General features: G+C 34.9%; 1 protein-coding gene across 3 annotated transcripts; it reads right to left on the reverse strand.

Annotated features, from left to right (window-relative positions):
* Positions 1-1,331: 1,331 nt before the first annotated feature.
* LOC111511044 (uncharacterized) lies at positions 1,332-17,950 on the reverse strand. Of its 3 annotated transcripts, XM_074169755.1 has the most exons (6): positions 17,786-17,935; positions 16,038-16,228; positions 15,162-15,460; positions 12,381-12,588; positions 8,092-8,236; positions 1,332-2,063 (listed from the first exon to the last, which is right to left on the reverse strand). In XM_074169755.1, exons 2-6 carry the CDS (start codon positions 16,090-16,092, stop codon positions 1,871-1,873), a joined length of 900 nt encoding a protein of 299 aa, XP_074025856.1. In that variant the 5' UTR covers positions 16,093-16,228; positions 17,786-17,935; the 3' UTR covers positions 1,332-1,870. The 3 variants fall into 3 exon arrangements, with proteins under 3 accessions (XP_074025856.1, XP_023022819.2, XP_074025857.1); XM_023167051.2 differs by lacking the exon at positions 16,038-16,228 and having other exon boundaries at positions 17,786-17,950; XM_074169756.1 differs by lacking the exons at positions 16,038-16,228; positions 17,786-17,935 and adding an exon at positions 15,657-15,755.
* Between the last annotated feature and the right edge of the window lie 352 nt (positions 17,951-18,302).

Consider the following 18,302-nt stretch of genomic DNA (forward strand, 5'->3'; position numbering starts at 1 on the left):
TTTCGGAAAAGAGTTATTCGTTGTACTTCCAACTTTACAAAATAGTAATTTTCGAATTGAAATATAAAACTTACGGTTGGTATTGATGTCATTAACATCTCTTTTCAGGAAACGCAATGTATTCTTCGATAGTTTTCAGGCTCTTTATACGTTTCTGATTGTCTGATTGAATACTTACAGTTTGAACATTTTATTGAGAAATGGTCGGGTGATGCCAATTATTTTAAATGGAGAAAAATTGCAATGAAGTACTTTTTTACTTGTAGAAAGGAAAAGTTTCTTGCTTATCCTGATAAGTTACTACGTAAGTACAATATATTTTTCCCGAAAGTAAAATGTGCAATTATCAGTAACGTGTCTTATTCGATAATTTTGCCCAACAAAAAAAAATAGTGCCAACAATTTTTACAAATACGTATCCAACAATATTTCGCAGTTCTGAATATCCACGACAGTTTTATATAAAAAATAAACGATTAATACCTGACCTCGACATAATGAACGTCCTTACACAGTGAAAATCGGCAAATACCTGCCAGAAACAACTACTTTCCTAGGATTCAATTTCCACAAAGGCATTGAATCATATCTGATGGATATTTCCTCACAGAAAAAAGTTTTACAGAAGCTTTCCGTTCGTCCAGCAGTAGAACTTTCCTGAAATCAGTCAAGTGATCACCACCTACAAACCGATTTCAGAGTGTCACCCCTCGTCAGTGCAGGACAAATTCAACTGAAACAAGTGTGTCCGAGATTCAAATGATATATCAACGTAGCTTATATCTGGATAAACTTCAGTTTAATCTGCCTCTTGAAGATGATTCCTTGGTGATTGAAACACGTGTCGAGGTGTTAAAAATATCGATTTGGTGTTGGGAAAGAACTCCAGTAATATCCTGGGTAAACTTGTCAGAATGTCTGTTGTATATAATTCAATGTCAAACGTGGTATTAGCCCAGTAAACAGTTATCTCGCTGAAACGTTGGCAGGAGTAAATTTCATTTCGAAATGTTTATTATTATAATACGTACCTATGGATGTATCTCTCCTTGAAATCATTGTCACATTCACTTCAAATTATGTCATCTGATAGCTAGTATGTATGTAGTAATGCCGTATTTCCAATACGCCTATTGAAAATGAAGTCTGTTTTGTTAAGATTCATGATCTTTATCTTGAAAAGTATTCAAAGGTAAATTTATTACGTTGTTTAAATTAACTTTGAACATTTTATTGAAACAACGATAAAAATAAAATAAAAACAACAAAAGGTATTTTGGATGTTGCGAAATGATTAGTAATGATTTGTAAAAGAAATAACCAAAGGAAAGTTATTGGAAAACATTTTTATCCCACTGAATATTTGATACACTTTGTGATATAAATTAACCTAAAAAAGAATGGAATAAACAATAAAAGTGAATACGCCTGTTTCACACATTTTTCGAATAAATCATATTGAAAGTGGCATTATTAGCAACCGAAAATCTTTTTTTAAAAAACCACAAAATATATTACATTTTTCACTGAAAACATTAGATACTGATACTGAAATGCATAATAAGCATGTAACTTACAGTTCTCAGAATGACACAGTCGATATCATATTATGGGTTATTGAAAGCACTGTCGCCCATGAAAATATTTTTGTAAAGCGATTACCTATTTGAAATATATTTTCTAACAACACATTCATAAAATTTTCTTAGAAAATTGACTAAATTGTTCGGGGAAAATTTATGATATTAATTTTGGCGGGGCAGTTTGCACTATTCACAATAATTTATTGTAAATGTTTCTCAAAGTTATCATTCATAATATATACACAAATGCTTGCAATAAATTCGAAATAAACTAGAAAATTTCATTTTCATACACATTCAACGTCCTTCTCGACTGATTTCAAAATATCATTGAAAACATTGAGGCTTTCAACGTAATACTCCGGTTGGAATTCTATGGGATGCTTCCAGTTCCTAATATCTTCCAGTTTGGTGGAACCCGTTAACACTAAAAGTTTCTGAAATCCCCCTAGGACCGCAGTGCTCATATCTTCTATGATACTGAAATAAATACATATCAATAATGTCATGAAATATACCCTATTCGAAACTAGATATTGAATTCAAATGAGTGTAACTACTTCTTTGATTTACAGTAAATAAACATTGTTGACATCTTTCATCACTTTTTACATAAGGCTATACAAAACTTCCATAATAGTAGGCACTAAATTTTCTGAAATATTATTACATCAAAAGGAAAACATTGTTATCAGGTTGTGATCCTCTATATTTTATCATCCTCTATTTAAATTATGCTTACATAAATTATAGTAAAATTTCCGTACGCCAATGCAAGAGGCAGATTAGAGCAAAAACGCCACAGTCATTTCTGAGTATTCAGTGCCTATTATTTTATTTATTTATTTATTTATTCATTTATTTATTCAGAAAATACATCCAACAGGTCATGAGACCCAATTACAGGAGAACATAATACAAAATAAAAAGCTTATATTAGTCCTGAAAAACAAAAATCAAACATAAAACGTAATCTATATTAGCATTACATACCACGTAACATATCAGTTCTGTAATGCATTATATATTGCTTTCCTAAACTGAGATAATGGTAAGAAGAATATATCTATGTTTTGTAGATTATTGTAGCTTCTACACATAGATGTCAAAGAACAGTGAAAGTGGTGTTGTGAGTTAGGTACGTCGATGTAAAAAGTTATATGTGACCTGGAAGTTATACGAGGAACGTTAAAATTCAATAATGAAAGTAAAGCAGAAGAGTCGATTTGATTATGTAAGATTTTGTATATAAAAATCAAGTCGTTACTTTGGCGGCGTTTTTTAAGGGATGCGTAGTTGAACTCTTCCAAGAGTGAATCATAGCTATACTCTCTTATGGGGTAAGAACCATGTTTTTTTTAAATAAAGAAATTTCAGAAACTTTTTCTGTACAGCTTCAATACAATATATATATTTTCCCTGACAAGGATTCCATATGGAGCTACAATATTCCAGTTTGCTTCTGACCAATGAATAATATATAGAGCTAATCGCCTCTAATGATGAGAATTCTTTGCTATTACGCATAACAAATCCTAACATTTTCATTGCACGGGATGTTATTTCTTCGATATGTGACGAGAACGTTAGTTTTTCATCAAAGATAATACCCAGATCTCTCGATTCGGTAATTCTTGCCAATGTTATATTATCCAATTTGTATTTATATATTTGTACTGAGGATTTTCTTGCAAAAGTCATTATTTTACATTTTCTATGTTTAATGATAGTTCATTTTTCTGACACCAATCATGTAACTCAGTAATATCGTTTTGTAATGATATACAGTCAGAGTAGTTTTCAATCTCCCTGAAAATTTTCATATCATCAGCAAAAAGTAGTTTTTTAGAGTTGATATTATCAGAAATGTTATTAACAAACAGAAGAAATAATAGTGGACCCAAGTTTGAACCTTGAGGAACCCCAGAAGTTGCATTAAAAATAAACGATTTAATTCCTTCGTATCCTACAAATAATTGTCTTTCACTAAGATATGATTTCAGCAGATATTGAAGGCTACTCGAAATGTCAAAGCTTGATAATTTCATGAGCAACTGATGATGTGAAACCCGATCAAATGCTATGCTGAAGTTCTTATACACCACATCAACTTGTTTACGTTGGTCCAGTTTGTCAGAAACATATTGTGTGAAAATACAAAGATTTGATGCAGTGCCACGACACTTCACAAAACCATGTTGAAATTCGGAAATTGTGTTTTTTACATGCTTATAAATGATGTCTGATAAAATAATTTAAACTAATTTCGAGTACACTGATATTATTGTAATCGGTCTATAATTTACTATTTCCGTATTCTTGCCGGTTTTAAAGATAGGGCATACTCTCGACAGCTTCCATATATTCGGAAAGTAACTATTTTTCAGCATGAGGTTGTAAATGATACAAAGAGGCTTCGCAAAAAGAGCAATATGATTCTTAACAAGTTTGACTGGAATGTCATCTGGTCCAACTGTCAATTTATTTTTCAACTTATTGGAAGCCGAAATGATGTCATTTTCCGAGATTTCACTAAGATGTAAGTAATCGCTGATGTTGAGACATTCTCCATTACTCCAGTTTGAATTTTTTGGATTATTATTAGAAATATACACGCTTTGAAAGTTCGTTGCAAATGCATTAACTATAGCGTTAGGTGATGACAATATTTGATCATTAAAATACATATGTCCGGGAATTCGAGATTTATCATTCATTGAGTTCACATAGCTCCAAAAACTGGGGGATTTTTTTTCAGGTTTTGTTCGGAGTTCGCAATGAAACGTTTATATGAAATATCTATATCGCGTTTAACTGAATGCCTCATCTCTCTGAACTTTTCACGATAAAAAAGTAGTTTATGATGCCTATACATTTTCAGGTAGTGATTTTTTACTTTCAGTTTGCGAATTAGATCTTTTGAATACCAGGTAGGGTACTTGCGTGAGCAGCATTTTTTCATGGGTACACACTTTTTTATTATATTTTGTATGACTTCGTTAAACCGTTCGCATCTTTGATCGACGCCATTCAGGTTGCTGAAGTGTTGATTCCAATCAACTCCTCCGAGTAATCTGCAAAGTTTAATGGAAGAAGAAAATTTTTTTCCTGTTGGCCCTGGTGAAGTTTGTACTATAAGTTCTGGATGATGGCGATCAATCGGAACTAGTGGGTCGTCATCAGTAAGTACTTTGCAATTGTTTTCGTTACTAGCAATTATCAAATCGAGAAGTCTGTCACTATAATTTTTAACTCTATTAATTTGATACATATCGCAGAAGCTCAGAAAGTTATTGAAACGTAATATCAAATTGGTTTGAATTATTCAATTATAAAATTCTATTTGCAAATGACAACCCAGTTCAATGTATCATTATTTAATCTGCACTGACAGCAAACAAGCCCTATTAGCCTTGAAAAGACAACGTATAACCTCGGGGCTAGTACTAGAGTGTCACCAAGATTTAGCCAAAGCCTCGAGATAATAACATTATCCTGAGGTGGGTTGAAGGGCACGACAGGAGTAAAGGTAATCGCATTGCCGACTCTTTAGCCAAGAAAGCGGCTGGACTAAGAATTTTGGGACCCAGTGGCACCTACGGCCTGATAACTTCGACAATTGCGGAACTAGCCAAATGTTACACCCATGCTCAATCCTTAAAGAGATGGGATGGAATGAAAGGATGCAATCTTGCCAGGACCAGGAAAAATTTACGCTTAACTGTGGGATTTCTGACTGGCCACTGTCCAATTAGGAAGTCACCTGCAATTCCCACCCAAAAGTTTAACTAGAACTGATGTTGAAAGCGATCTTCAAGCACCTCATGTGGATTTTATTCAGCCCAAACATGGTTATTGTGAAAATTCCTTATGGTATTTCTTGAGAAACTGCTATCATCGCGTTACGCCCAGCAAATTGAATGTCCGCTGCCGTTTGTAGTGATCGGAATTGTTGTTGATAGGTACCAACGGCATTGTTACATCTTTTATCACTTGGTAGGTCCAGTGTAGAACGCTATACTTTCATTTTGGTTACGTTAATTGCTATTATCGAAATTCTTTTTCGCCCCGTATCTTCGAAACAAAGTGCGCTGTCAAAAATCATCAAAGGACAAACTATCCTTAGGATGGTCCAAGGAATAGCCCCTTAATTTTTTGCTGCATGTTCAATAAACACCCTGTATCTATGGTATAATGCTTACGAAAAATCACTAGCTCTATGAAACTTATATTATCATAGTAATATCGAATAATATTTGATACAAAAAACTCCCGTAAGCTATAGGAAGCTTCAATTTAATTGTCAGTGCTATTTATTTTCATTTTTGTGATAATTTATATATAAGAAGGGAATGTTTTATGGTTGCGAAATCATACCACTCTCTGTAAGATATACCCACAAACACTGTTCATATTGCTCATTTACTTATGACGTACCTAAATCAACAAAATGACCCCAAAACTTGATGAAAAAGTTTGTGGATTTAGGCGTAATATAAAGTCTTTGCCACGTTATTGTTTGTATTTAATATGATAATTTTGATAGCAAACATAAATCTGCACTAACTAGGTGAGACTTTTAAAGTCATTGGTGACTTCCAAAAAAATTTGAATTGATTGACGTATTCATTGACTCGGCATTCACAATTATTTCAATAATTTTGCTCGTTTCATAAGGGCTGAAAAATTTGCTCTGCATTTTAAACACTTTCAGAAAAATTTTATTTGCAGTGAACCAGGTCATTATAACATTCATCATTCTTTGTTATAAATCAAGTAGTGATTTTATTTTCAAGATACTGAGAATTAATCTGGGATTAACGGAAAAACAGATTTCAAACAGATTTTTTAAACAGATCATCGACAAAAAAAGATGATACATTACATACATATAATCGACATAGATGTGAAATAAATGTAAGGTCTGCTATGTCTGAGTGCAGTGTCACTATACGATTATTGTAAATACTTTAAATTTCCACTTGCAATCTTTTTTGCTCCATATAAGTTTCAAACCATTTCAATGAGAAACCTTGTATGACATAAAAATCAAGTTTAGTCAAGAGAATAATACAATGATCTACCAGATCAAATGTCTTAGGTCACAAAATATTGCCAGGGATTGACAGTCAACTTTGAATAAGTCAGCAGTCGATCATGTCGATTAATAATCAATATAATACAAGGTCACAATACATGGAATAACATCGATGACTTTTGTAACTGAAATTTCTGTACTAAGAAATTGAATTTGTCAGATAAAAAAAATCCAATAGTGAATAACGATTACTTTGCTATAAATGATCCAGTTTCATCAAATGGAGAGAGGACTGGAAATGAATGAGTATAAACAATATCATCACGTCACAAAGTGACAACTGAGCAAACTACCCGCCACTGACAAAACCGACACAGCGTGGTTGACGTCACTGGAGATGCTTTGCTTGGATTCACGCGAGCATCAACGTAGGCCCATATAAAGCCATCGAAAAGAGATATTCTTGGAACACAATCGAGAATGATCAAGATTTCACGAACGAAGTATTGAATCAGGTATAGGAGGACAGTGTTTGGAGTAGTCAGTTTTAGTTTCAAACCAGAGCCCAAACATAACATATTCATGATTCAACATCAATCATCATTGCTTCGACCTGCCATATGCCTCGTCAGTGGTGCCACAAGCGTGCTACTGTCGTGGTGCTAGGCTGAATCAGAAATGCGTTGCAGGACTAAACTGTATTTAAAAAAGATGCCTGAACAAGTGAGGTCGATTTCATCTTTCCATACAAAGACGCCATCTATGGGATCGACAGAGAACTCGATCCCCGAATATAAAAGGTATACGAGGATCTCCAAGGCGGTCTGAAACCCATTTGTCTCTCTGACAAAAACTCAGCTACAAGGGTAAGGGAGTTGGGCTCCAATCTGATAAAAACGAAGAGAGCACGAAACCAAGGCGGTCAGTTGCAAAGCCAAGCTTTAACATCGACCATTGACGCGATTCGTCCTGTGTCTTTCACTGAAGTTTTCAATGCATGGTAACTAGTTGAAAACTAGAGCTCAAATGCAACGAATTTATAACAAAAACCAGATAGCGCTGTTTTGACTCCCCTTAGGTTCGATCATTGGGGCTAGGCCTAATTAGTTTGAACTATTTGCCTTGCAGTGAAAGACAGAGGACAAATCTCGTCATTGCAAACGACCGCTCTGGAGAGCCTTGTTTATCTTTGACATTCCATATTTGAGTTGGTCAGTTTTGAATCAGTGCGATTATTGAGTATTGAGTTTATTCAGTGTGATTTATGTGTTCAAATGAATATATTTATTTTTAACAGGTGCACCACTTGATTATGTGTTCGATAATAAACCATGCCAGCACAGTTCTAGACAGTAATCATTATTATAAATAGTGGAATATATCACTTTTTTTCCTATCGTTCTTCATCTTCATCCACTGGCATATTTTTTCAAAACATATTATAATTGAATGATAGACAACAATACTTACGAATCTCCTATTAACAAAACTTTATTTGGGTCAGTAATTTCAAATTTTTCCTTAACAAATTCAACATAATGTGAAGATGGCTTTGCTACGTTGATAGGTTTTCTTCCGCTAATATCTACAATGGCATTCAAAAAGTATTGATTACCTGAAATAGAAACTTTTTCTCAACACTCGCCAGAAATATTTTTCTCGTAGTGAAAATTCTAGGGTAAAGATGGCAACACCTGGTTAACAGAAATGAGAAACATCGAATATGTATGTAGTCACCAACAGGAATCAACTGCACATTTGAGGTTTCAGTTAGAATATCTAGCAGTCCTAGGAATCAACAGACATTCTAACATGATCATGTAGGCAGCTATAGCTAGCTGCTTGACTTTCGGGTCCTGAATATACATTCTCCAAAATATCAACAGGTGTGTTTGATTGATTGAAAAAACTCTAGGATATAGCAGCCATGAAGTCATCAACAGAAGCCAGCTGCACTTGGTGGTTTCGGTCAGATCGCCACGGGTTAGGGACATCACTAGAGTAACCAGGGAGTCAGCTTCAGCTAGCTGAAGTCCAGTTCATGATTCTTTTGTGAGTATATCTGACATGAATCAAAAACAACAGAGAAAATTCATGTATAGGCAAAAACGTGTTTCTGGAATATTAGCTATCATAATCATGAGCCAGAAACAGGTATCAACACGTGTCTGAGGTTTGCGCATCTTCGGAGTGAAATGTCCATGAATTTTCCCTGTTATTTATATCAGATATACTAACTTATCCATCACCTGTGCCGACTTCACTGATGTCTCTAACCCGAGACTCTAACAGACTCCGTCTGCTTTATCCATGAATTTTTCTCGTTTTTAATTCATATCGCACTCACTAAATCATCATTTGTCTTCAATAAACTGGATATTTACTGATAATGGCAAATATTTCAGATAGAAGTGGCAAATTAGAAATATTGTAGGCAAATATATGTTATCTCAATTATACAGGTAAACGTTATAAACGACTCTTTGTAAAAAAACTATTTTATGTCACATAATCAACTAAATTATTTGATATTGAATAAATAGCATGAATTCATTCTAGATGAATATTTCATTTCGATAATTTTTTTCCGTGTAATCATCAATTAATTCAACCAATCGCACCCGTACTTTTTCTCAGTTGTTGGGAAATTCGAAGGACTGTATCATTTTACGCCTGAAGTTTCGTCTATGACTGCGGCAGACATTATCAAAGGTAATGACGAATTGTTGGAATTGTCCTCAAAGCAGATACAACAGTATAGTTTTGAGTCATCGGTTTCATTCCATTGGTCATGGGTAAGGCTTTGTTTCTATTGGTTGAATCAAATAACCTGATAACAGCAGCAATTAACAGCAGGTAGCCAGCTTCCATTATTGTTCATTGTTTCTGTGTCTGAATTTCAGTCGTATTCCTATAATAGTTACTCTGATTTCTATCGATTTCGAATCAGTTAACGTGGGTACCTTTTCTAAGGTACCTACCTGATTCGTCGTCATGCTCAGGCAACCATTTTTGTTCTGTTTCGAAAGCCGGGATATTACATTACACTTCGGGGTTTCAATGTAGATCGATTTTAAGACACATTGTTCGATTTTTACAAAAAAAGTTTGTTATCACATAATTTAACGGGCTGCCTATTGCTATGCAATACTTTTGTGTATAGCAAACCCTGTCCCCCTGGAAATATGTCGATGATAAGCAATGAGCGAACATAGCGGTTGAGTCTGCTGGGATTACGTCGTTGATCAGCTGATTAGTGTTGTTATAAATCATGCCCTTAAGAAAATAACGCCGGCCGCCACTGGTACCCATAAACCAATTGTGACGTAGCTAGGAGCGCGCGAATGTTCGATGTTCGCTGTCAAATTATAGATGAAGTTTTATAAATTGGTTAAGGCTTTCGCGGCCAAGATTTTCAGTGATTCATCTGTGAATTATGAAGGTGAATAAACCTCTGAAGAAGCCAGCCACTCGTGCTGGTGAAACGTTAGAATGCAGTTACAAACTACGAAGGCTTTCAAACCCGAATGAAGATAGTAACACAGTTGAATTATTAGTTGAAGTGTTTGTTGTATTCAGACTGAAATAAAGTTAAGTTTATTTATTCATCAGTATAGTAAATTATTGGGGAAAACGTAACAGTGTCTTTAACCGCAATCATTATACAGACGGAAATCATATCGATGAAACTCATTAAAGTATCTCCTAGAGCTAATCTCAAATTTCTTATGTCTCGAGTCTTCAGTTTGTTTTCCGTGAGAGGCTGCGATGAGGTCGTTAGATGTTTAGTCAGCTGATAACTAGGTGAATCTATCGCATTCACGATAGGTCTCGATGGCACATCCTCTTTTTGATTTTCGACAGACCATATAGATAAGATTATTCGTTTTTCACAATTTACCAATGGTTGGATCCAGATTGAGTTTCCTGTACGTACCTGGATGAGTTGGAAATTTCCTCCTTGTATTCAAACTCAAAAGTGAAATGTCATGAAGTAATTCGGTATGATTTTTTTCTCATTTTATTTTTCTCTGATGTTTTTTTTATTTATCTTTATTATTTCATTATACTTTATTTTTTAATTGTTTGTCAATAATTGACATTTTATTAGTGTTCAACCCATTATTAATTCATTTCTATTTCTGGTCACAGTAAATTGTTCAGAGATTAACTTTCTCACAATTTTTAAAATTCAATTTGCAAATTTTTTTTAATATTACTTTTTTTAACTAACCGAATGTTTCACTTTGTTCATTTCGAATATTTTCAATTCAAACATTCAATTCAATTTTGTTTCATTTGTTCTTTCATAGATTTGTTTCCGCCGTATTGAGAATATATTGCCATTGTTAATTTTTCAGATTTTCTAGAGGTAAAATTGTCTTTACTATTATTGTCATTTGTGTCCTATCTCTCAGGTCCTACGCTTCGATAGATTGAAAGTGGTTTTTTGGATAGTTGAGATTGAAAAAGAGAAAGAAAGGTTTTGTTCGTGACCAGGATAGAGTGGACTAATAGTGAACAATTTCTCACGTTATTTAACTATAATAATTGTTAGATTATCATAGAATCAGTGCTGTGTGTATTTACACTCCTATTTCCCTTCCCAAGCTAAATTTATCATTTCCTTGGAGTGTAAAACCAGAAGATTTTGGAGAATTCCTCTGTCTGAAAACAGCTGAGTGACAAAATCGTTAACAGAACTGATTTTCCATACAGTCCATTTTATTCACACCAAGATTTCGAACACGTTTTCACCATTTTTAGATGATGGAACGTAAAGACACGCCTGAAGAAGCCATTGTATGGCGAAACACGTGTTGCGTTTTTGTAAAATTGTTTAGTGAAAATGTAACAATAAAGTGCTTTTTGAATATATTAGTTATGAATTTTCATCAAGTATCGGCCAATTCCATCATATATAGATAATGGAAGTCCGAATTTGTAACATTCCCCGAGTGGGTAATCTCTCTTTTCGATTTTTGTCAGGCCATATATGTAAGATGATCAGTTTTTCTCGAAATACCGATGGTCGCATCCAGATTGAGTTTTCTATACCTGGAGATTCCTACCTTGTAATCCCTGGTATTCATGACAACAGTAACTTTTTCTTTGTCAGCAGGCAATTGTCATTGCAGATATCCTGCTCAGCAATGCCGTTCGGCAAAGAATGGATCCTTGATTCGACATTCGCAATGCATTTTTCAAAGAATGTTATGAACCGGATCGAATGAGTTGTGGAGAAACACAACGTGAAATCGATATTGAGGAGAAGAAAAACCTTCAGAGGACTCCAGATGGCATTGAAAACCGGATCCCTGGAAGCTGTGGATCACTCTACATTGGAACCCTAGAGAAAAGTGTAAGTACCCAGCTCATTCAACTCACTTGGTTACCTTCCAAGACTATATAGGGAGACAATAGAAATTCAGAACTGCTGAGACAATTTTAATCGAAAGAAACAAGGAATTACCATCGGTTAAATCTGGCACTTGCACTCAATTGTAGCAGTCAATTGTGATCAGGTCACTAGATTCAATGGATGGAAACGAAACGACGTCCACCACCTAATGAATATTATAGTATCTGCTATGTCTCATCGCCATTGATAGTGTTTACTGCGATTGCAGACGAAACGTCAGGCATAAAAAGCAGCTAATTATGGCCAACAAACCCAAAAAATAGCCTTGTCACAGTTGATTTCTGTCGGAAAAGTTAACACTCTATGATCAAACTAAATGATTTTCATTCCAACTTACCGATCATTGGTCCTAAAGGTCCTATATGTACTAGTCTATCACTAGCAGCAACGATGAACAGACAATCTTTCCTCTTCAAAAAGGTCAACATTTTCTGTATTTTTATGAGGGTAAGATTCACATCATAATTGAAAATTACTGCTCCGACATTTTCATCATCTTTAATAGCTTCCAATACGCCTGTAATTGATTCTTCAACGTCTTGGGGCTACAAATAACAAATAAAAAAAGAATCTCTTAAGTGTATACGACTTTCAGCGTTTTTCCAATTTGTATAGAAAGAGCATGTTGAATAATTTTCATCGAATCTTAGATGAGAATGAATGTAATTATACAATCGGAAGTTGAGCAAGGCGCAGTTATTCAAATTATTTGATATTGATACTCCTGAAGTTCCAGATATATTACTTTTTCTGACCTTGATTGAATTTGAATATTTTGACTATTTTCAATTCAAACACTCAATTAAATTTTGTTTTATTTGTCCTTTTATAGACTTGGAACTGGGACATGTTCACACTATTTTTAAATAATGGAACGTAAAGATACGCCTGAAAAAGCCTGGTATTCAACAACACTGGCTTTTTCTTTGTCAGTAGGCAATTTCATTTTTTCCGTTTTGAATTGGCTTTAAATGGTTTTGCGTGTATCAGAATCTCGAAGTGTTATTGCAGATATCCTCAGCAGTGTCGTTCGGCAAAGAATTGCTTTTTATGACCTTGATTGAGATTTACATCATACTTTTTATGCTCAGACTACTTGTAATGTGGAATGAGAAAAAAGGGGTTTTCCAGAGATATTCCACGTCAAATATCCTCTCTTGAACTCAAAATAATCTGCCAAACCAATTGTTTTTCCAAAGTTTCGGAAAATAGAAAAGAGGTGGAAATACAGATTAATGTTGATTACTGTGAAGCTGAAATAGTACATCACTGTTATTAGCATCAGTTCGTCAATACTTTTGCTAACGACGCATGTGCGGCTTTACCTATCGAAAAAAAAGCACTCCACAAGTGGCTTGAATCATTCAGTTTTGTTACCGACATCGAAGGGATAATAATCGAATAATAATTGAGTCAGTTGTTATTGGAATACATATTAAAGTTCTCCCGATCATAATTCTACAATATCGAATGAAGTTGTAAATCAATATAAGTATAGCCGAAGTAAACGATATTGTGCACTTCGAAAGTTGTCGGCACTTTCAAAGGCCAAAAAAAACCAATACATAGAAATTGACCGGTAGCAAACTAGTCCACGTGGACTGTAGACTTGGCGGTTCGTATTGGATAATTTTTACTAATCAAGTTTTATACTTGCCTGAAGAGTTCAAATTAAATTTGAAGTCATGTTACGGTGACAAATAGAAATCGGGGAATGCGGCCTTGGTTATCGCCGCCGTGTTCAGTTCAGGAACTGAACACAGCGTGTTCAGTGTTGAAAATCGATATTTGTGCACTTATAATTACTTAAAATTTTTGTTATCTGTTTAAAATATGGCGTTCTTGGACTAGTAGTAATAACGAGTGTGATAACAACGCAGACTTTTTCAAGTGTAGTGATTCCAATAGCGATAGTGAACAATGCGAAAAAGAGATACCACTGAATAAGATTCGGAAGAATTTCAATATTGAATCACAGAGAGTATGTTTCAATGTATATAAGGACCTATGTATAATATGTATAACATCTAAGTTGATACGCAGATAAAGTACACAGGATTGAATTTCAGTTACTTGCTCTGCACTGGGAAGCTTTAGAATACCCCTGCTATGTGGTGTCTCCCGTGGAGGTGAGTATCTACCTAAATTACGGCCTCATCCCGAGCTGTGTGAATACGTGCCAAAAGAATGTATGACCCACTCAGTGCCATTAACGGAACCTCCCAAATATCAGATATCTGCCGTGATGTACTTCTTTTCTCTATCCTTTTATGGAGCCTTAGTTATCAAAGAATCCTACCATGAATCTTCAGAAGAGATGAACGTGAAGTAAACAACCACAACTGCCCTCCTTGTAATATCGGATCAAGAGCAAAAGCCTCTTAGTTCTCCAATTTCGGAACCTATTTACAAACCTAGGTACAGCCTGAAAGTGACTTTTTGCCTTCTCAAATTCGGGATATCTTATAAATCCATCTTGAAATAAATTTTTGGCTGACTTATAGATGCCCTCATATAAGAAGGTTGCAAAAAGATGAGAATCTTGCATCTTGAAAAACTTCAATATGAATCAATCAGCTGGGATCTCTATAGTCATTATGGTTATAGAGGATACTCTAGAAGAGATTTCGATACGATTCCTGAGTTATACAAACTGGTCTGGATAGTTACAGGTCACCTGAGAGACCTGATTCACAAGTTGTACATTTGTGTTGCCCAACTACCTAACGACAGTAGTCGCAGACTAACTGCCAGGCAGATCCTCACCATTCTCAGGAAAATGTACCATGTCCTATCAACCTTACAGTCGATTATTCTTCACAAGGAAATTTCAGGCCCTAATAGCAGGACACATATTTTGTATTTGCCTCACCGCAAACAAAATTAGGTTTAGCAGATCTTGCCAGCAAACTCTAAAGATAACTCACCAAATAAAGCCATCAGCTTCGTTGGGAAGCTAGATTTTTCTGGTCGAATTTAAATAAGTTTTACCCACAATAAACCCTCGTGGATTGCACTGGTGTATCAAATAGACCCACTCATTTTGGACCTACCTTATCAAAATCAAATCAACACCTTATCTACATGCCATGCCAAATCTAGCTCTACCAGTACTTACAAGATCAGCAGTTAACCTGAAACCTGAAGCCCAAAGTTCATCTTTGAAATCCTGTGTTCCCACTGCGAAAATTTCTGATTGAAAATTCAACTTTTTCAAATAAGAAATTGCGGGTAGAATAGGATTTGCTATTTCGTCAGCTTCTATTTGCAAGCCAAGACTTTTCGATTTTCTAGATAGACTTTTCTCACCAGTGGTACCATTATTCGTGACGTAGCTGACTTTTTTCTTCAGGAGTTTGAGTGAATTTATACAGTCAATCGCACCAGGAAGTGGCCTATATGCTGTCCAAATGACACCTAAAAATAATTAAACATTTCAATCATCAGCTGACTTACTCAATTTGAATAATAAATGAATTCAAAGGAAATGAATGAATGCAAATATTTGTGTATTTATTTTAAATGTTGAAGAATGCTATAATTAATAACCAATTTTTGCTCACGAGATCATATTGTTACTCATTTTATTGGACGCTGTCAAATAAATACTAACTGTTCATATGTATCTTTTGTTGATTCCTTGAATCACCATCTTAGAACCTGACTTTTTCTCCAATATTCGCGAAAGCCTTCCCTAGAAAATATCAGATTTTTTCATGGATGAACCCATCGTCCAGTTTCTGGACCAACACGTCAAAAAAAATTATATGACAATAAAGCTCATCTTTTAGGTTATGTCACGTGACATTCCAAAGTGCAGAATGATATTTCCTTAGGATATAACAATTTAGATTTCCTTAACGAACGAATGAAATTATTTTATGAATATTAACAGTTGAAACACTGAATGTGACATAAATAAGAAGGCCATCTGTTGATCTTTTCTTCTGGAACTCATATTGACGATCGTTTGAGTTGTTGAAGCGTTACTCACTTTGGAAAATGTGTTGATTGCCAGCTTTTCTTATCATATTCCATATATCACTCATAGTAAAACAAGGACTGCTGAAGCTGAGTCCAACGATAACAGGGGACTTAGGACCTCTTAAACTTCGAGGTGAATAGATACATCTGTCGTGAAAGGCCTAATATCCCAAATATCTCAGGCTGAGTTGCAAACAACATCTACAAAAAGTGAAAACAAAGATGATTATACCCATGATAACATATTATACATCTGTGGCGTTGTGGCCAAAGATGAAACAGACTTCAGGGATTAACAGGGATAGTGAAAATCCGTCCAATTCTTGCATGGAAGAAGCAAGGGTGGGTTTTTTTAGATTGGGATTCACGTGCGATCAATCGAAATGGAAATTTGGGAATATATGGAGAAATAAACGTCAAACATGTTTTTGGACAACATGACACCGAAAAATATGTTCGACATACACTTCACCCTTGAAATGTGGAAAATGAAAACTCATTCCGAGGCAATGCTCGACAGAAACAACTGGTTATAAGACGATTCAAAACTGAACATTGGACGCGGTGGAAGTTATTGTGCGAGAAAAATATTCATATCACATACCAGCTCCAGCTGTAATTGAGGCACTGATAAACCAAAAAGTGACATCGACACTGTTCTGGGAATGACATGAAGAATTGAGAACAGACAGAAATATATTGATTCTGAACTGGGTACAAAGACGCCCAGGTATCACAAAAATGCTGATGAGGCCCTCATCGAGGGCCAGAACCAGCTATGTGACTACCACGATCTTTGATACGGAACTATATACGGAAGTGAGTCTCTGTCCACTGAAAGGACACTTGAATAAAATACGGCTGTACAACGGAGACCTTCGCTACAGCAACAAAGGACAGAGAGGCACTGGTACAGCAGACAAACAATATGACAATCAGCTGGAAAGGGATCTTATAGTTCTCTGGGAGATTGGCGAATCATGTATTGCTTATCAATATAACGACTGGTCTGAAGCTATGATCATCCACAAGGAAGAACTCTGGTTCAAGAATAAATTCAGAGAAGCTACATATATGTTAACTAACGAAACCTCTTTCCAAGCGGGAGAAGAGTGCTCGGGGAAAGGTAAGAGCGTCCAAATGACCTATAAATAGTTTCGATTATCAGAAGTAGTCCTGTTATTACCCGAAGACGATTGTTAATACTTAAAAACTGAAAAGTAATTTGGTTTGATTTTTTTCCTATTTTATTTCTTTCTGATGTTTTTTATCATTTATCTTCTCTCTTTCGCTAGGTTATCTTGGCTATTGTTTCCGTACGGCGCATTTAGCCAGATCATTTATCTTAATTATTCTATTTTACTTAATTATTCACAGTTCAATTGTTTTCAATTGTTTGACATTTCACTCGCAAAAAGTTTATTCGTAATTCCTAAATTGGCAGTTTTCTCTTTTCATTCTGGAGTTTTTGTCCCATTGTTGATACTCAAAATTTTTTCAATGTGACAACTTGTTCGCAACTTTTGTTGAACCAATAATAGGGCACCTTAGATTGTTTTTTCTGTTTTTTCTCATTTTGATTTTATTTTTGAAATTGTGATTATTTGCATGAATCGTCTTGTTTTTTTCATATCTTTTTTCAACTCAAATTAACTTGTTCAATGACTTCAGTTCATTACAAATAAAAAACTCAACAGTTTGATCAGTATTCATTGGGCAACTCTGAACAGATGACTAATAATTTTCAGTATTACTTACCATCCATGTCTGTGAGAACATGATTGAATGATTTGATGAAACTTATTTGTTCTTCTCTACAAACACTTGCCAAATTCTTCATAGCTGTTTTCAATGAATCACGTTTAACGCTTGGCGACTACTGCTGACAATATCGAACTGAATAGGAAACTTATCACACACCTAACTGAATGATAACCGCAATCGATGTATCATTCAAGAGTCATATCCGCAACATTTTGAGTTTTCGAATAACAAATCTGATTATCATTAACACTGGAGTTGAGTCAGTTGTTTATTAAGTCCACGAAGCCTATCGCTTTTATGAACACCAATTATTTTGGAAAACACAAATTTTGGAAATACTTGACAACTATTGTTTTGAATGAATTCAGCGACTAACAAATATAATTTTACTTGTCTATCCGGAATTGGACTCACATTCGTTTTGAACCGAACAGAGATAATCTCTTGTAGCCACTGAAGTGTTACACATAGTATATAAAGGTTGTGTCAAGAGTTTTACAGAAAAAGCGTT

This window comes from Leptinotarsa decemlineata, unplaced genomic scaffold (assembly GCF_025532065.1).
Source record: "Leptinotarsa decemlineata unplaced genomic scaffold, Ldec_3_MD MMD2_P_RNA_scaffold_6, whole genome shotgun sequence".
In the NCBI taxonomy this organism is placed as follows: domain Eukaryota; kingdom Metazoa; phylum Arthropoda; class Insecta; order Coleoptera; family Chrysomelidae; genus Leptinotarsa; species Leptinotarsa decemlineata.